This window comes from Moschus berezovskii, chromosome 5 (assembly GCF_049115385.1).
Source record: "Moschus berezovskii isolate FMDL1 chromosome 5, NW_MosBer_1.0, whole genome shotgun sequence".
Lineage (NCBI taxonomy): Eukaryota > Metazoa > Chordata > Mammalia > Artiodactyla > Moschidae > Moschus > Moschus berezovskii.
The window spans coordinates 118,075,586-118,096,262 of record NC_142464.1 but is presented as its reverse complement, the minus strand read 5'-3'; the positions used below and the strand labels follow the sequence as shown (position 1 = coordinate 118,096,262).

General features: G+C 37.3%; 1 protein-coding gene across 4 annotated transcripts in view; it reads left to right on the top strand.

The window, feature by feature from the left end:
* RAB28 (RAB28, member RAS oncogene family) overlaps window positions 1–20,677 on the top strand; it is a 116,147-nt gene that overhangs the window by 20,719 nt on the left and 74,751 nt on the right. For all 4 annotated transcript variants that reach the window (XM_088836496.1, XM_088836497.1, XM_088836494.1 and 1 more), the window contains exon 4: window positions 3,270–3,399. In XM_088836496.1, coding sequence (XP_088692622.1) covers window positions 3,270–3,399 — 130 coding nt within the window. The remainder of the gene's footprint in view (window positions 1–3,269; window positions 3,400–20,677) is intronic.

The following is a 20,677-nucleotide window of genomic DNA, read 5'->3' as shown; positions in this document are numbered from 1 at the left end:
GCCGTGAAATTAAAAGATGCTTGCTCCTTGGAAGGAAAGCTGACAAACTTAATCAGTGTGTTAAAAAGCAGAGACATCACTTTGCTGACAAAGGTCCATACAGTCAAAGCTATGGTTTTTCCAGTAGTCACTTACAGATATGAGAGTTGGACCGGAAAGAAGGCTGAGCACCAAAGAATTGATGATTTCAAATTGTGGTGTTGGAGAAGACTCGTGAGAGCCCCTTGGATTGCAAGGAGATCCAACCAGTCCATTCTAAAGGAGATCAATCCTGGGTTTTTCATTGGAAGGACTGATGCTGAAGCTGAAGCTCCCAAAGTTTGGCCACCTCAGGCGAAGAGCATTTCATTGGAAAAGACCGTGACTCTGGGAAAGGTTGAGGACAGGAGGAGAAAGGGGCCACAGAGTCTGAGGTGGTTAGACAGCATCACCTACTCAATAGACGTGAATTTGAGAAAACTCTGGGAGATGGTGAAGGGCAGGGAAGCCTGGTGTGCTTCAGTTTATGGGGTCACAAAGAGTTGGACTTAGTAACTGTACAACAAATAGGTCAAAGCTCAATTTATGAGGGTGAAAGCTACCTCAAAGTTACCTTGAAAATGATTCATATTCATTCAAAATGATAATAAAAAGTTCCCAGTGATTGTGTAGCAACTTATTTTTAAAATTAGTCTGTATTTATTACTTCACTTAATTATGACAGGTATTATAAAGGTGGACTACAGAAGCATTCCCCAAGATCAGTAGATGGTAGGGGCAGGACTATAATCCAAAGCTGGTCTGACTTCCAGGGCAGAGCTCTTTAAGCGTAATACATTGTATCAGTCACGTCAACTGAAGATAGAGTCAATGGATTGAGTAGTAGCTTTGTTCACAGGCTGTTTCTGGGACGTTATTTTTAATAAGAAAAGTGGGATTATGCTTATTGTTTCAAATAATTCTGTGCTGAGCATTATTTCAAAGCATTTAGAAATACAGAAATAGGTTTGTAAGTTCCTGAAATAAATCAGACACATGATTTTGCATAAAGATTATAGAGTCATTAAACTGAAAAGGATCATAGAGAATGTTTAGGCAAATAATCTGAGACCCAGAGAAGCTGAGTGACTTGGGGGAGCCAATGTACTTTAACGAATGACTGTGCAATATTTGTAAATTAAGCCTTCATGCTGTACGCCTTAAACTTGTACAGTGATGTATGTCAACTATTTCGTGATAAAACTGGGGGGGTGAAAAGAGCATAGTACTGAAAGGTCATAATAGTAGTGAGCTAGATCTGGATAGGGAGAGTCAGTTGTTAAATTTTTAGGAATTTTTTTGAGCCAATCGTTGAATACGTTTGTGATTACTATATATATATATATATATATATATATGTATATATATATATAAACTCATAAATTATATTAAAAACAAAGATTTATATGATCAAAATGTATCACTTACTGATTATTTAATATATATTTCTGTTTGTGCCCTTACGGTTATTTGTATCTAGTGTATCAAGTGTATGTGTATAGTGGAAATGCTATGTGGTGATCTCCTACCCAGCTCTGGTTGGTGAAGTGACATTGATAGATTTTAAATGACCACAGGAGAGTATTTACACTACAGAAATTGGCAAATGCTACAAATAACCCTCTCTCATCCTTTCCTCTGCTTACCATGCCATAAGCTGGTTAATTAATATTTACCAGCATACCATTCGGAGAAGGCAATGGCAAGCCACTCCAGTACTATTGCCTAGAAAATCCCATGGATGGAGGAGCCTGGTAGGCTGCAGTCCGTGGGGTCGCTAAGGGTCGGACACAACTGAGCGACTTCACTTTCACACATTGGAGAAGGAAATGGCAACCCACTCCAGTGTTCTTGCCTGGAGAATCCCAGGGACGGGGGAGCCTGGTGGGCTTCCATCTATGGGGTCACACAGAGTTGGACACGACTGAAGTGACTTAGCAGCAGCAGCAGCATACCATTGATGATGAGTTTTGTGTTATATACTTGTCTGTTTGTGTGTCTGGCTTTGTTGCAGGGCTGTGAGTTCCTTGAAGCTGGAATTTATATCCCTAGTACCCAGCACAGTGCCTGGCATATAGCTGACCGACTAATGTTTATAGAGTAAATGAGTGGACTTTATATTCAGTCCTTGACTCAAATTCTGGCTCCTTGTGACCTTGTGTTTATTAGTGAAAATGAGGGTAATACTAGTCTTGCATAATTTTTTGTGAGGAGGAATGAAAAGATCCAGATATCTCTCTGGTACATAATAGGTGTAAGAAGTTGTCAACATTTATGATTATAACTTAAGAAGAAGGAGACATAAATGCCATTAGGGTCCAGACTTATATATGCAGAGCTTTGTATTAAGTGTTTGACCACAAATTGGATGAGAATCAAGAATGTAGCAGTGTTATTTTTGTGTGTGTACATACTTCTTCTTCCCACACAAAATAATGGGATGTATTAAAAGGAATATGATATATAAGAGACAGGAAGCAATCCCTCTGTTATATTTGGCTTTGTTCAGACTCTTATTACAGTATCATGTCCAGTTTTACATTGCTCATTTTAAAGAGGATGTCAAAAAACTATATGTAGCATGCCTTGGGAAGAACCAACAACTATGATTAAAAGGATAGAAAATAGGTCCTTTGAGGCAAGTGTAAGGAATTGAGTTTGTTTATTCTGGAAAGGAGATGGTGAAGGAGTTACTTAACTCTCTTCAAGCCCATGAAGGGTCATTTTAAGGAGGGCGCTCTCGTGTTGTTCTCCTGATTCACAGAGCACCGAAAGAGGACACCGACTCATTTCATGGAAAGAAGATTGTGTTAAATGACTATCAAGGGATGTCATGGGATCTCCATTTTTGAAAATATTTTAAAAGAGCAGCAGCAGATGGTTATTTATTAAAAGGTTTAAATGTTTGACCTCATGAAAGTGACAGGCAGAACTGTAGACCTTCCAGCTTTTTCCATTTCTATAATAAGATTTTCTTACATTTATTGAAACTTATCAAGCATATCCCAGATATCTTATTGGGAACTCACTTACCATTTGATATAATCATTCTTTATCTTGCTTTGTATCTTAACAACATCTTGAATGAAAACATTCAGTATTATCTGTCTGCTAATAACAGAATTAGAGTCACATACAACCAGTCCTTGCTTGTATTTTTTATACTCAACATACCTATTACTTATGAGTATTTAGTATTAATATTTTTTAAAGCACTATATTACAAATGTTCTGTAACTCTTTTGTGACAGGGAGTCCTCTTGGTATATGATGTTACAAATTATCAAAGCTTTGAGAATTTAGAAGATTGGTATTCCGTGGTGAAGAAAGTGAGTGAGGAGTCAGAAACTCAGCCCCTGGTTGCCTTGGTGGGCAATAAAAGTAAGTTATAAATGTTTATTTATATGTAGTAAATTTATTTGCCTATCCTATAGTTTTTAATCCCTAGAAGAAATGATGTTTGGAAATGTAAGTACCTTTTTTGAAAAACAGCTTTTCTGGAAAAACAGCTTTTCTGGAGTGAGCAAGTTGAGAAAATTCATAAAGATGTGTACAGTCTTTTCAGTAACAGTTTTGATGCTTGACCTGTCGTAACTGCTCTGCAGCTTTGGCTGGTTCCTTATTAAGGTAAGTTGTGTTCTGACAGTGTGTGTGTTTTGGCTTCCTGTGGTCTAAGGATGCAGCGTGGACTATTAAGAACGGCAGCACAGCTGCAGATTTTTATGATATTGCACTACAGCTTTAGCTCTGCCCCAGAGATTTTGAGAGATACATTTCATTAAATGGTACCCTGTTCTGGGGAAGGAAGCAGTGTCTGTATGGAATTCTGTGTATATTATTCCTTGCCCTCATCGCTCATAGACTTTCTTTTACTAAATTTTTGAGGTTGGTTTTTACATTATAACTTTTTTTTTCTTGAGCAAGTATATTATTGTGGGGAAGGAGTGGTGCTTCGTAGAAATGATGGATAATTTTTGAAATCTGTCTCTTGGGCTATGATATACAGCATGTAAGAATTGTAAGACTGATTTCAGTACAGGATTGTTACTTGATTCGTAGTCCTGCAATGCATTTGCCCTGGAAAAGGAGACCTTAATAAGAGTTTTCAAATAGATATGATATGACCCAGTCTTCTACAACTTATTTGAGGTCAGAGAAAGAGAAAATGAATTTAAATTATACCATGGAGGATTCATGTCAGAAACTATTTCCTGACTATAAGCATTGTTAAATCAGTACCCAAGTTTACTACCAAGAGAATTATCTCCTCCAGAAGTCTTTAAAAATATAGTGCATTTTTGGAGGGGTTTATAATTGTTTAGGAAATAGTACTTCCTGAAGGACCAAACCATGGTTTCTTCATTATGTGGTTTTGTACACTTAGATGAACATTTAATAAATCCAAGCCTTGCTTTAAAACCATTACAAAACAGGTGTGAATATAATTTCTCTGAAGAGTTAAAAATATAAATTTTATACTACTTTCTAGAAAACAGTATAACACATCACAAAATGGATGAAAACAGTTTTTATTAAACTTTAATTAAATTTTGTTCATTGATTATATAGGTCTAACTAAGTGAATCAGATGCTTTTCAACTCATTGAAAACTCCTTTTACAAATCATAAGTTTTGATTAGCTTAGGTTCTGTTTTTGAGTACAGCTTTTCATTTTAGAAGATCATTTGTTAGTCATTTGTCATGTCACCAAAGCATTGGCATATATTATAGTTAAATTTGTGCTTTATTGGAGGTTTCCCATCACCTTTTGGGAAATTATAGAGTAAGGAAGTGATGGGAGTTGGGATTTGTTTTCATTTCTTTCAGGATATAATCTAACTACATCTGGAGTAATGGTGTGGTGGGTATATATACAATTATATACATTATGTGTTTATGCTATCCTGTGAGGCCTCCGTCATTGGTCACTGTCAGGATGTCAGACTAGATGGGCTATTGGGCTGTGCTGGTGATGCCATTCTGAGTTTTAAAAACAAACATTTACATAAGTTATATGAACTTATGCAAAAAATTGTTACAGTGTTTGAGATTTAATAGCATGAAAATTGAAAGAATTTTTTACTTTTGTAGTAATCTTTTTCTTGTATTTATATTACTAATACTCTGTTTCAGAATGAGATCATGTAATAGAGTATGTGATCACACAGAATATTATATATATGTGAAATTAAGTGATTAGAGATGAACGTTTATCTGTATATTGTTTACTATTATCTGTCACTGGCCCAGTTTCATATGATCAATATGTTCATGTAGCGAATGATCTTACAGTTTGTTTCTAAGATGAAGGCATTACATTATAGTAGTATTTTGTTTGGGGGGAGGTATAATTTTATTAAAAAGCAAAGATTTTTTTTTTTTGATCAACATTAAGCTAGTTAAAGAGATTTTATTAAGAGTTTCTATATCAAGGGCCCCATGAACATTGGAAAGTCTTCCAAGTCAAGGAAGCAGCTCCCAGATTCAGAGAATATTCCAGATGAAAATATGCTCACAGTTGTTCTGTTCCACCTTTTCATTCATCACATGAGTGTCATATTTGTTCAGTCTGTTGCTTCTCTTTTCTCCTCTTTTTCTTCCTTGGTTAATTGATTGTTAATTATTCCATTTTATCTCGCTTATTAACTTATTATACATATTATATATTCATGTATTATATTTTTAGTTGTTTCTTTAGAATTTTGGAGTGGGTGGCCTATCCCTTCTCGAGCGGATCTTCCTGACCCAGGAATCAAACTGGGGTCTCCTGCACTGCAGGTGGATTCTTTACCAACTGAGCTATCAGGGAAGCCCAGAATTTTCAATATACATCCTTGATTACTCTACCTTCAACTAATAGTATCCCTCTTCATGTGTAGTATTATTTAACCCCCCAATCCTTTGTGTTATTATTGTCAGACATATTTTTAAATATTCTGTAAACAACTTTTGCTTTAAATAGTCATTTAGCTTTCAAAACAATTACAAATAAGAAAAAGGTGCACTTTGTTTTGACTTCCCAGGTGGCGCTAGTGGTAAGGAACCCGCCTGGCAATGCAGGAGGTGAAAGAGATACAGGTTCCATCCCTGGGTAGGGAAGATCCCCTGGAGGAGGGCATTGCAACCTACCGCAGTATTCTTGCTTAGAGAATCCCATGGACAGAGGAGCCTGGTGGGCTACAGTCTATAGGGTTGCACAGAGTCAGGCACAACTGAAGCAGCTTAGCACACACATATTTTACCTTCACTTACTACATTGCCGACACTTATGTATCTGTATACATCCAAGAGTCTGATAGCAGATTCTTTCTCTTTGAAGAACTTCCTTTAACATTTCTTTTAGAGTAGATCTATTGACAATTTCCTCAGTTAAGAGCAAAGGCTGTAGATACTGAAGGCAAAGCAAAAGAAATACGATAGGAACACGTTTGAAGCTGACTTATGATGATTATTATCTATATAGAGTCATTGTCTGCCTAACTGTGTTTTTAAAAATTCATCATTGTGTCCTATTCTGTGCAGCTTGAATGGAAAGCATATGTTGAAAAGAAGCACGTGTAGGCTATGAAAATATTGACAGCAGTAGCCAACTTTTAGTCAAAGTTGAGCAAAAAGATGAGACACAAAGAAAATTTCCATGCACAGAGTGTGTGTGTGAACTTGTTCCATAGTAAGAGCTTGTATTACTAAGTTATCAAGTCATTTACTTTTTATTAAAATATGGTAAATTCTCAGAAATTTGGATTGAGGATTGTCTTAGGTAAAGGTGAATTGCAGGTTTATTTTTGTAAAAATTGTGTTTTATTATGGTTAAATACAGAGAGTAACCAGAGTAGGTTAATGATATAGCCAGCAGAGGAAGGGACTTGCTTTAATGAAATAGTGTTAATTAGTAAGTTAATTATTTCAGTACATACTAAAAAGTATGTAATACATTTGACCCTTGAGCACCACAGGGGTTATGGACATAGTTCCTTCCTGCAGTCAAAAATTCACATTTCACTTTTAGCCAGCCCTCTGTAAACATGGTTCCTCCATATCTGTGGTTCTGCATCCATGGATTGAACCAATCTCGGATCATGAGGTACTGGAGTATTTACTACTGAGAAAAAAATCTGTGTGTTAGTGGATCTACACAGTTCAAACCAGTGTTGATCAATGGTCAGCTGTACATAAAATATCTTATCTTCAATTCTAAAAGGCTGTGAAATACTAGTTAATGTTCTTTCTTTGTACTGTTTAAGACTGAAAATGAAGTATTGAATCGTGGTTAAGATCGGAGGGTTTTAAATTGAGACAGACTTTCCTTGTAAGCCCAAGTTTTTCCCTTACTAGCAGTGTAATATCATACAAGTTACTTTATGTCTTTAATTTCTTCATCTGGAAATAAGGATAATAGTTTCTGTCTGATAAAGTCAGTTTAATGATTAAATCGGCTATACATAAAAACACTTTTCCTATATACATAAGTGCTTGATAACTTAATTATTATTATTTATCATATAGCCTTTTAAAAGCATGGACTATAACTTCAACTTGAAAGACCATAAATTGCAGATTAGTAGAGCTGAAATAGAAATTTTACAAAAGTAGCCTGAAGGAAATGGTTCTTAAAGAATTCTTTCATCACCATCTTTTCTTGTTTTTTTACCATGATAGTTCTCGTACTATGTGTTGGGTAGGGCAGTTCATTCAGCAGACATTCTTGAGTGCCAGCTATATGTATTCAGGTAGCCATTATTATTTTGCACAAAAGTAGAACCCAAGAGAATGCTTAAGCAGTGTTTGGGACCTGCTAACCTGGGTCTTAATTATATTATTTTTCTATACCATCTTCAAGTTTTTGAGAAATTTAACCTTCTTTTGCTTTGTTTGGTTGTTGGGATTAATAAATACAGTTATGTTCAAATTTCCATGGAAGGCCTTACTTTTCCCTAGTGAGATTAAAAAAATTTGTTTGAAAGTAGTAACTTTCAGAATGGGAAAGAGGGTAAGCCATCTACTTATTCTGTGCGTTTTATGGAAGTTTGGTTGAAGTTTGATGATGTTTGCGGCTGCAAGTGCAGTGAGATGTCTTATAGGCTACAATGACTGTAGGCACATAAGCACCTGGAAGCAATTATATTACCATCTCGGATAGCTTCTACAATTTGGGGAGCCAAATGCATCAGGCCTAGGCCCTGATTTCCTGGCCTTGAAGGTAGTGCTGTCCCCAGCATCGGGGCGCTCTCAGTTGACCAGAGCCTGTACTGCAGAGCCTAGGGATTCTCAGTTTATCTCCACTTACTGCAAGCTTGTTACAAGTGGACCTGACCATCTTTCACGTGAACTATGGCACTAGCTTCCTAACTGTTCTTCCTGCTCCTAGCTTTGTTCTCCTACAATCCAGCTCCCAACGGCAAATCATGTTATATGACTTTTCTGCTTAAAACCCTCTAGTGCCTTCTCATCACACTTAGAATGAAATCCAAACTCCTTATCCAGTTTCTCAAGCACAAGGTAATCTAGCTCTTACTTACCTCTCAGACTCATTTTCTACTAAATGCTCCCTTGTCCACTGTATGTGTAAGGCACATTTGTCTTTTTTTCTGTTCCTATAACATTCCAAGTTAATTTGTACTTTAGGGTTTCTTCTGCTTGATAGACTTTTCCTTCTGGCCTCTGCTTGGCTGGCTCCATTTTGTCATTTGTAACTCATTTTAAATGTCATCACCTCAGAGTTGCCTTCCTCGACCAATGAAATCTAAAGGAATCTAAAGTCTGTCAGGATGTTCTGTTTCAGTTATCTGCGTAGTCTCATTGTCATCTGGTATCATTTCTTGTTTGTTTCTTGTGTGTCTAAACTCTGTGAAAGCTGAGGATCTCATCACTTACAACAGTGCCTGAATGAGTGAATACAGAATGAATGAATAAAAGCCTTTTCATGAAGACTGTTGAAATTAGAAGTGTTTATGGCCCGGGATATGTTATTCAGGGAAAATGGTTTCTTAATGAGGAAAAATACATATGTAGATACAGGGAATCTGTTAGATGGCCTTCAGACCCAACTGCCCTAGTGAATTCCACTCTGGTAAATAATGTCAGAGTTTCTTAGGAAACACATCGAGGTTATATTATGCTGGATCATGTTTGAGATAAAATGTCATAGATTTTCTGTCATGATTTTAGATTAAATGTTAAAAAAAATTCAGAATTTTTCATTTTTTAAACTTTTACATATTGGTAGAACTGTCCACTTTCAACTTTTAATTTACAGATTAAAAATTTGTGTGTTTAATTTAAAAATCATAATCTGCACTCAAATACAATTTTAGTTTTCTTTTAGTGTTTCAGGGAAGGTTCAAATTAAAATGAAATGAACATTAGGAATATTAATTTTTTTAAAGATTAATTTTATATTCAATCCATGTTTTATAACCACATGACATTTTAATTTGTCATTTTGTTATTTTCTATCTTTAAGCTGTTATGTTTTCCTACTATCTGATCCATCACCTAGTTTCTCCCCTGACTAGCTAACATTCTCCATTGGATAGATTGTAAACAGAAATTAACAGGGTTGCATAGGAGCTGCCCCCTTCCTGATTTATAGCTTCTTAGTTAGTGGCTATCAGTAACTTGTATTGGGAGTAGGAATTATCACACTCCAGGATACAGTGAATGGATGAATGATTCCTACTCTTAAAGATATTAAACAGATCCTTTCCCAAATAAAGACTAATAACTCAGATTTTTAAACAATCTTCATGACAGATGAGGGCATAGAGAAGAGTGCATCTACACTAATTAACAATGTTGAGTGTATATTCTTCTTAACAGTGATTGATTGTTCTTGGAGTACTATCTCTGCCCAGGAAGTGATGTTTTACACTGTGAGGTTCAAAGGTTACATTTTAATGTACCCTGTAAGTTGTGTTCCCTGAACTCCATGGAAATGTATTAGCAAAACAAGTAAATTTTAAGTTGAAAATTTTACTGATCTTCTCAATAAAATTATCACAAGGCTTTTAGAGACTGTTTTTTATTCTTAGTAATAGAGGAGTATAAGAGAAGGTTATAAGTCTAGCTTTAAGAACTTCGTGGGAATTTGCATGAAAATACTTACCTATACTGTGACTCTTTTGAGTCTTCAGAAATTCTTATTTTATCTGGAGAGTGGAAATGTGAAACTATGAAATAAGTAACATTTACTTTGATTCCTGTTTTGAAGGATTAATATCAACTTCTATAAAAATTGTCATCTATAATATTATAACAAAGTGAACAAATGAGTCATTATTACCAATTTGTGTAAGAGTTTACAATTTATAAAGCATAAACAAAAGCTCTTTTGAGGATTTGAAAAGTTCATTCTGTTTATACAGTCTAAAAGTCTGTTCCTTATCCATTTAATACTTTGGTTCTTTTTGTTCCAGTAATAGTAATCCCAAGGTATGAGATCCAAGTGTCTTTTTCAGATGGATCTAACATTTCTGTTTCTGTGGCTTTATATGTATATTGCTTTCTCCTCTGTTTACATGTAAATTTGTTGAATAGAGCTATCATTATGTACTTACTGGAGGATGATGATAGCGTCTTATTCTGACACTGGTAGCATCAGTATTCTGTATATTTGAGTGAGAGTATTTTAATATAAACACTTATAGCTGTTCCTTTATGTGATACTTCACACTACTACTGTACTTTTAAGAACATTTTGATAATATTTCAAGTTTAATTGATTGAGTAGTTTCCTCAAATAAATGCATAAGCTTGAATTCAGACTGATACTGTGACTGATATATTGGGGGGGAGAAAATGTCATATGAGTGCTTTTTCATAATACTCATCAAGGGACGTTTTTCACTTGACAGTTGTTACAGTTGTTATATCATAATTACTTTTTTTTTTTGATGGCCTGCTTTAAACCATTTTGGCAGTATTATGGTTCACTTAGCTTGGGAAATTTAAGGACTTTGTGGTTTTGTTTTTTCTTTTTTTTTTAATTGGCGGATAATTGCTTTATGGTACTGTGTTGACCTCTGCCTTATGTGGTTTTGTTTTGTTTGGGAGGAGCTGTGTAAGGATTTTGGGCGTAGCAATCTGTTTATATAATTTCTGTCTATTTTTCATTGTCATGATATAGAAAGTTTATTAAATGCTAAAGAAAGCATAATCCATCTTTTGTTTTATGATGAATCTTTGAATTTAAGTTTTAGAAGAAAATTTAATTATTAAAATTAAATTATTAAAAGAATGCAGCTATAAAAGCAGATTTTTTTGTGTGTGAAAAGGAGTTTTGAGATTTTCATCAATGTAATTTAAGCCCCTTTAATAGTTTGCTTTATATATGCAGTGATTATGTAATAAACTCAATATGCATTAAAAGAATACTAGAGGGGGAGCCTGGTGGGCTTCCGTCTATGGGGTCACACGGAGTCGGACACGACTGAAGTGACTTAGCAGCAGCAGCAGCAGAGTGGGGATCAGAAAACTTTGTACTGCTGCTGTCATTTTTTTTCTAACTTCATTACCTTGGCAATTTATTCACTTAAGATAATCCTCATGTATAAGATGAGGGCATTGTACCAGACAATCATAAGCACCTTCTATTCCTAAAATATGATGACCCTAACTGTATTTAGATGTATGTCTGATTAATTGAACGTATTTGTTGCTATACAATTTTAAGAGAGTTTAACTTTACATGTAATTGAAATCCTGTCTTTTCCTTGCAGAGATGATTTTTTAGGCTCATTTTATTATTCAGTTATTAAGTATCCATTTTCCATATACATGAATAGATGTGTATACCTAAAACAACAGTAACGATAAATCTTAGTATTGAATTCTTAGCAGTCTCTTTTGTTCCATTGATCTCTGTGTCTCTTTTTATGCCACTACCATGCTGTTTTGATTACTGTAGCTTTGTAGTATAATCTGAAGCCAGGGAGCTTGATTTAAAAAAGCATTTCTTTTTAATTGAAATTTATTCTTGAGTGTAGAGTTTAGTTTTCACTTTCTGTAACATTTTCTAAAATTTCATATGAATGTCTAGTTTCTGCAGTAATTCAGCAGTTATTTTCTTTGTCTGCTTTCTTATATGTTTTCTTATTAATTTATTTCATTCATTCAGCAAATTGTCATTGAGCCCATACCTGTCTAGGTGTTCCAGTAGAGGAAGATGGGCAATAAATAAACAAGTAAAATACATAATGTATTAAATGGCATTGTGTTGTGTAGATAGATAGAGCAGGAAAGGAGAAAAAGGAATTCTCAGAAGAGAGTGTTAAGATTTTAAACATGGTAGTCAGGGAAAGTCTGAGAAGATGACATTTCAGCAGAGGCATAAAGGAGATAAGAGAGAGAGCCACACAGATACCTGGCAGAAGAGTTATCCAGGTAAAGGGAAGGGCCTCCCTGAAGTAGCTGGTTGTTGTGTTTTCTCTTAGAAACTGTGAGAAGGCACGCACGCGTGTGTGTGTGTGTGTACATGAGGGGGAGAAGGAGACAGGGGTGGGGGGAGAGTTGGCAGCTTTGTGTGTAGCTGTGTATGGGGAATGGTATCTGAAAGACTAGCACAGGATTGAAGCGTGATGATAGAGAAGGGGAGGACAGATCAGGAAAGACTGTTGGCCATTGTAAGGACTCTGATGTTTATTTGCATGAGATGAAAAGCCACTGAGGGGCTTGAGGAGAGTGAAATGATTTAACTTGAAAGGATTAATACAATTCCTATTTTGAGAATATACCATAGTGAGTAAAAGTGGAAGCATGGTAAATAGAAACTTTTTGACAGTCCAGGTGAGAAGTAGTGATAATGGTGAAGTCCCAGGTGGCCCTAGTGGTAAAGAACCCACTTGCCTATGCAGGAGACCTCAAGGGCACAGGTTCAATCTCTGGGTCAGGAAGATCCCCTAGAGGAGGGCATGGCAACCTACTTCATTATTCTTGCCTGGAGAATCCCATGGACAGAAGAACCTGACAGGCTACAATCCATAGGGTCACAAAGAGTTGAACATGATCAGACTTTATTTTTCGGGGCTCCAAAATCACTGCAGATGCTGATTGTAGCCATGAAATTAAAAGACGCTTACTCTTTGGAAGGAAAGTTATGACCAACCTAGACAGCATATTAAAAAGCAGAGACATTACTTTGCCAACAAAGGTCCGTCTAGTCAGGGCTATGGTTTTTCCCGTGGTCATGTATGGATGTGAGAGTTGGACTGTGAAGAAAGCTGATCGCCGAAGAATGGATGCTTTTGAACTGTGGTGCTGGAGAAGACTCTTGAGAGTCCCTTGGACTGCAAGGAGATCCAACCAGTCCATTCTAAAGGAGGTCAATCCTGGGTGTTCATTGGAAGGACTGATGCTAAAGCTGAAACTCCAATACTTTGGCCACCTCATGTGAAGAGTTGACTCACTGGAAAAGACTCTGATGCTGGGAGGGATTGGGGTCGGGAGGAGAAGGGGACGACAGAGAATGAGATGGCTGGATGGCATCACTGACTCAATGGACATGAGTTTGAGTGAACTCCGGGAGTTGGTGATGGACAGGGAGGCCTGGCGTGCTGTGATTCATGGGGTCGCAAAGAGTCAGACACGACTGAGTGACTGAACAGAACTGAAAGTGACTTTAGCATCCATGAGAAGTGGTTGGCTTCTGGATATATTTGGAAGGTATTGATGGATATTTTCGTAGATTGGTTATGGACTAGAGGGGAGAAGAGGCCATATAATGCCAAGCTTTTTGCTCTTAGCATCTGAAAGGTTAAAGGTCAGTTTATTGAGATGAGGATGAGTGTTGGAGGAGCAGATTTGGATAAGATTGCTTTTGGACATGTTCAGTTCAGTACAGTTAAGTCGCTCAGTCATGTCCGACTCTTTGCGACCCCTGAATCACAGCACGCCAGGCCTCCCTGTCCATCACCAACTCCCGGAGTTCACTCAAACTCATATCCATCGAGTCGGTGATGCCATCCAGCCATCTCATTCTCTGTCGTCCCCTTCTCCTCCTGCCCTCAATCCCTCCCAGCATCAGAGTCTTTTCCAGTGAGTCAACTCGTCTCATGAGGTGGCCAAAGTATTGGAGTTTCAGCTTTAGCATCAGTCCTTCCAATGAATACCCAGGATCGATCTCCTTTAGAATGGACTGGTTGGATCTCCTTGCAGTCCAAGGGACTCTCAAGAGTCTTCTCCAGCACCGCAGTTCAAAAGCATCCATTCTTCGGTGCTCAGCTTTCTTCACCGTCCAACTCTCACATCCATACACGACCACTGGGAAAACCATAGCCTTGACTAGACAGACCTTTGTCGGCAAAGTAATGTCGCTGCTTTTAGATATGCTGTCTAGATTGGTGGTAACTTTCCTTCCAAGGAGTAAGCATCTTTTAATTTCCTGGCTGCAGTCACCATCTGCAGTGATTTTGGAGCCCCCAAAATAAAATCTGACACTGTTTCCACTGTTTCCCCATCTATTTCCCATGAAATGATGGGACCAGATGCCATGATCTTGCTTTAAGCCAACTTTTTTGCTCTCCTCTTTCACTTTCATTAAGAGGCTTTTTAGTTCCTCTTCACTTTCTGCCATAAGGGTGGTGTCGTCTACATATCTGAGGTTATTGATATTTCTCCCGGCAATCTTGATTCCAGCTTGTGCTTCTTCCAGCCCAGCGTTTCTCATGAAGTACTCTGCATATAAGTTAAATAAGCAAGATGACAATATACAGCCTTGACGTACTCCTTTTCCTATTTGGAACCAGTCTGTTGTTCCATGTCCAGTTCTAACTGTTGCTTCCTGACCTGCATACAGGTTTCTCAAGAGACAGGTCAGGTGGTCTGGTATTCCCATCTCTTTCAGAATGTTCCACAGTTTATTGTGATCCACACAGTCAAAGGCTTTGGCATAGTCAATGAAGTAGAAATAGATGTTTTCCTGGAACTCTCTTGCTTTTTCCATGATCCAGCAGATGTTGGCAATTTGATCTCTGGTTCCTCTGCCTTTTCTAAAACCAGCTTGAACATCTGGAAGTTCACCGTTCACGTATTGTTGAAGCCTGGCTTGGAGAATTTTGAGCATGACTTTAGTGACATGTGAGATGTGTGCAATTGTGCGGTAGTTCGAGCATTCTTTGGCATTGCCTTTCTTTGAGATTGGAATGAAGATTGACCTTTTCCATTCCTGTGGCCACTGCTGAGTTTTCCAAATTTGCTGGCATATTGAGTGCAGCACTTTCACAGCATCATTTTTCAGGATTTGAAATAGCTCAACTGGAATTACATCACCTCCACTAGCTTTGTTCATAAATCCTTGAGACTGGATTAACTTTACGTGAAGCGAAGTGAAGTCACTCAGTCGTATCCTTTTTGTGACCCCATTGACTGTAGCCTACCAGGTTTCTCCGTGCATGGGATTTTCCAGGCAAGCGTACTGGAGTGGTTTGCCATTTCCTTCTCCAGGGAATCTTCCTGATCTAGGAATCGAACCTGGGTCTCTTGCATTGCAGGCAGACGCTTTACCCTCTGAGCCACCAGGGAAGCCAGAACTTTACATAAAATGAGTATAAAAAGAAGAGAGGTCAAAAGATTAGTCCTCGAGTTAACTCATGTTTTAAAGTTGGGAAAGTGAAGAGAGATTATTCAGTTCAGTTCAGTTCAGTCTCTCAGTCGTGTCCGACTCTCCGCGACCCCATGAATCACAGCACGCCAGTCCTCCCTGTCCATCACCAACTCCCGGAGTTCACTCAAACTCATGTCCACAGAGTCGGTGATGCCATCCAGCCATCTAATTCTCGGTCGTCCCCTTCTCCTCCCGCCCCCAACCCTTCCCAGCATCAGAGTCTTTTCCAGTGAGTCAATTCGTCGCATGAGGGGGCCAAAGTATTGCAGTTTCAGCTTTAGCATCAGTCCTTCCAATGAGCACCCAGGATCGATCTCCCTTAGAATGGACTGTTTGGATCTCCTTGCGGTACAAGGGACTCTCAAGAGTCTTCTCCATCACCACAGTTCAAAAGCATCAATTCTTCTGTGATCATTTTTCTTTACAGTCCAACTTTCACATCCATACATGACCACAGGAAAAACCATAGCCTTGACTAGACGGACCTTGGTTGGGAAAGTAATATCTCTGCTTTTTAGTATATTATCAGGGTTGATCATAACTTTCCTTCCAAGGAGTAAGCGTCTTTTAATTTCATGGCTGCAGTCAGCATCTGCAGTGATTTTGGAGCCCCCAAAAATAAAGTCTGACACTGTTTCCACTGTTTTTCCATATTTTTCCCATGAAGTGATGGGACCAGATGCCATGATCTTTGTTTTCTGAATGTTGAGCTTCAAGCCAACCTTTTCACTCTCCTCTTTCACTTTCATCAAGAGGCTTTTGAGTTCCTCTTCACTTTCTGCCATAAGGGTAATGTCATCTGCATATCTGAGGTTATTGATATTTCTCCCAGCAATGTTGATTCCAGATTGTGCTTCTTCCAGCCCAGCGTTCCTCATGATGTACTCTGCATATAAGTTAAATAAGCAAGGTGACAATATACAGCCTTGACGTACTCCTTTTCCTATTTGGAACCAGTCTGTTGTTCCATGTACAGTTCTGACTGTTGCTTCCTGACCTGCATACAGGTGTCTCAAGAGGCAGGTCAGATGGTCTGGGATTCCCATCTCTTTCAGAATGTTCCCCAGTTTATTGTGACCCACACAGTCAAAGGCTTTAGCATAGTCAATGAAGCAGAAATAGATGTTTTTCTGGATCTCTCTTGCTTTCTCCATGATCCAGCGGATGTTGGCAATTTGATCTCTGGTGCCTCTGCCTTTTCTAAAACCTGCTTGAACATCTGGGAGTTCACGGTTCACATATTGCTGAAGCCTGGCTGGGAGAATTTTGAGCATGACTTTACTAGCATGTGAGATGAGTGCAGTTGTGCGGTAGTTTGAGCATTCTTTGGCATTCCCTTTCTTTGGGATTGGAATGAAGACTGACCTTTTCCAGTCCTGTGGCCACTGCTGAGTTTTCCAAAGAGAGATTATTAGGAAGGGAATTAAAGTGTGGCCAGTAAAAATAAGAGGAAAATCAGGAGAGTGAAGTGTCCTGGGAGCCAAATGTACAGGATTTTTAACGAGAAAGGAGTGATCAGCAGAGCTGGTCTGAGAATGGTTACATTAAGCAGTACAGAAGCAGTTGGTGGTGGCCTGGGCAAGCAGGTTCACTGGAGTTGTGGGACTGAAAACTGAGTAGAGTGAGTTCCAGAGAGAAGGGAAGGAAATGAATTGTAGACAGTGAATGGAGACAAAATGCATATGTATACCGCTGAGTGAGGGAGTCGATGAATGGGGAAGCAGTGGAAGGGGATGTGAATGAGGATTCACATTAAAGGAGGGAAGGTAGTACCGTATGCTTTATGTTTGTTGCTAAAGAGAGACAGACGTGGAGGGAAGGGAGTTGTGCAAACACTTGATGATAGAAAATGAATGTTGAATTATTTTTTTTTAAGTTGTTCTGATTTTAGATATAGTTTTAAATGTCATCTTTCTTTCCTCTTCAGTTTGTTGTATTGATTCTCATTAAGTGAAGAAGTAGAACTTGAAGGGTGTGTGTGAGAACTTTCCCAGTTCTCCTTATAGAGGGTTGAGGGAAATAAATAGAAAAGGACTAGGTAGGACAGAATATTGGATAGTTTCTCCCTTGATTTTAATACTTATTAGCTGCTTTTTGCTTTTTAAACTGTGCCATTTTTCTGAAAAAGTATCACCTTTTTTTAGAGCAAAGTTTGTTTAGTTTTTCCCTTTGGAATCATGCAGGTGGTCTGTGACTAAAGCTCCATGAAGGCAGAGACTGTCTTATTCACTGCTGTCTCTCTAGGAGTCAGTTCAATCCCTGGCCACAGGAAGTGCTCAGTAAATACTAATATTTGTTATGAATGACTACAAAATTATTAATTCTCAACCTCAGTAAAAGATGGAATTATGGAACTTTTGCGATGATAAAGACAAAAAATAATACTTTTTTCCCCCCTAGCTTTTGTAAAACTCTAGGCTAGGTTTTTCATTTGGAAGAGGCATTTAGTAACAGCTTCACTTGGTGCTTATGACTTACTGTTACATAAGATCGTGTGCAAGTTCTTTTATATTACATAGTTGTTTTGAAAACTAAACTCTTAAGCCCTACTTAATTTACATTCAAAATTTTAATTTTAAAAGATGAGATGTTGCATTTATTTCCCCTTATTGATATTTGTTTTGTAGTGTGTTCTAGCACTTTAATATCTTTATTATAAAGGCAGTATGAGTAGTGGTCAAGGACAGAGACTTCTAAGTAAGATCACTTAGGTCAGATATGGGCTCACTTATTTAAACCTGTGACCATGGGGAGGTATTCACCCTCTTGTACCTCAGTTTTGTCATCTGTAAAACAGAAATGACAATACCACGTACCTTATAAGGAGGTTGTTAAAAGAATTAAATACATACAAATCTCCTGGAATCATGCCTGGTATTTAATATGTGCTATATGTGTTAGTTGTTGTTTTATTTCCCACTGTCTCTCAGAATCCTGTCTTCTTGTTATGGGTAATGGGAAGAGATATTGCTCAATTCATGTAGATTTTTAATTTAAGGATTTAAAAAGCAAAAGCATCAAAATTTTTGTGAAATGTCTTTGTATTTCAAATGGTTATTAAAGTTTTGGTTATAATTATTGTTTGGAAGCCACCCTTCACTTGTAGTTTAGAAGTACATTTTTTCTGCAAAAATATTTAAATTCAGTTGATGGGGATGTTATAATTTTGGTATTTAATCTGAATGGTGAAAGCTGGTGTACAGTTGCTGTGATTTTTTATCTCAAGTTTATTTTGTTTTGTAGACATGTGTCTAATAAAAAAAGATGCTACATAAACCATCGTTTGAGTTTGAATGTTCTTCTGTTTTTGGTTGAGGTATAAATGTTATTTCTGGCTGTGTCCTTCATACTTAGCTCTTCTTACAACAAATGGAAAGGCCTTAATTGTGCCTAAGGGAATAGTTAATCCACAGCGGACATATGGTGGACAAAAGCCGAGTCTAGTAAATGAAAAAAAATTATAAATGGTAAACATTTGAACGCTTACAAAGTCTGGCAGCTATAAAAGATAGTGTACTGTTTGAGATTAGCAAATTTTGTGTGCAGCGTAACAATTCTTTTCTTGGCATGTTTGTGTTGTGTAGGTGTATGTAAATTCAGTTGAAAGACATACTCTTAATTTATATATAAAGCATATTTGTCTCCTTTTAGCTTTGTGACTTTGACGTCAGCAATAAAGTCTGATGATCTCACAATTTTGGAAAGTTACTGCTCTTTTGATTGGGGGCAGTTAATTAGCATTAACCCAGAACAGCTCTTGGACTTCATGGATCTGAGTATTATATGGGGTTGCACTGCTCCAGCAAAAGGTTAAGTATTAATGGAAAATGGTCACAGCCCTTTTACTTAAAGAAAACATGTTACTTGTAAGTTTTCTTTTGATTTTACTTTTACAGTTGCATTGAATGTCTTCATTCATTTAGCCATCCATAAAGCAAATATTGTTGCACATGAGGTGGATAATAAGTCTTTTTAGGACTACTTGTGTGGCATGTCACAGATCATTAACTGCAAGTAACCACCTGACTTGAGGGAAGCCTGGAAGCATCATTATAGTGAAATAAGCTTTTATTTAGGTATCACTGCAGCACATTGATTTATAGAAATGTCACCAATTGCTACTGTGAAAATACATTCTCATTATCATTCAGGGAATGGTTAAGATTAGCCATTGTATACTGTAAAAGATGTATTTCGCTAACAATGGAAAAAATAAGAATAAATATTGTGGTCTGTATGTCTCTAATAGTTACTTTAAATAATTAGATGGTTAATGAGGCTAAATTAAGTTATTCTTGTGGGGCTTCCTTGGTGGCTCAGTGGTAAAGAATCTACCTGCCAATGCAGAAAATGAGAGATTGATCCCTGGGTCAGGAAGATCCCCTGAAGAAGGAAATGGCAGCCCTCTCCAGTATTCTTGTCTAGGAAATCCCATGGGTAGAAGAACCTAGAGAACTGCAGTCCATGGGGTCAGAAAAGAATTGGACATGACTTAGCAACTAAACAACAATAACAACAACAAAGTAATTCTTGTACAATGCTTTAAAATCTGTGTGATTCTATATATGTGTTAAATCAAAGATGTGTTCTGAGTTGTAATTTTGAAATACCTTAAAATTAAGCAGCATAGAAAGATAATAGCAAACTTAATGTAACTATTTAGTACAGTCAGTCCATAAAGTAACAAGTTCTTTTTGTGAGCACATGGCTGCTTCCTGGGCACATATGTCATGAATCCAGCCTTCAGGAAACTTGTCTTGCTGTGGAAGTAAGAGTAACATAATGGACAAAAAGTACAAAAGAAAAACAACCTATTACTTAGCTCTACTTTATCAGTGGATAGGAAAGGATTAAGAGGAATGTGGAACTTAAACTGAATCTTGGCAAAACTGTTAGGTTTGGATACATCTTGTTATGGGTAAGTCTTGAGACAATTCACGGGTATCTCTCTATTTGGAATTTAATGTTGGCTTAAATTTTTTTTTAAATTTATTTAGTTTTACTGGAATATAGTTGATTTACAGTGTTGTGTTATTTTTAGGTATATAGCAAAGTGAATCA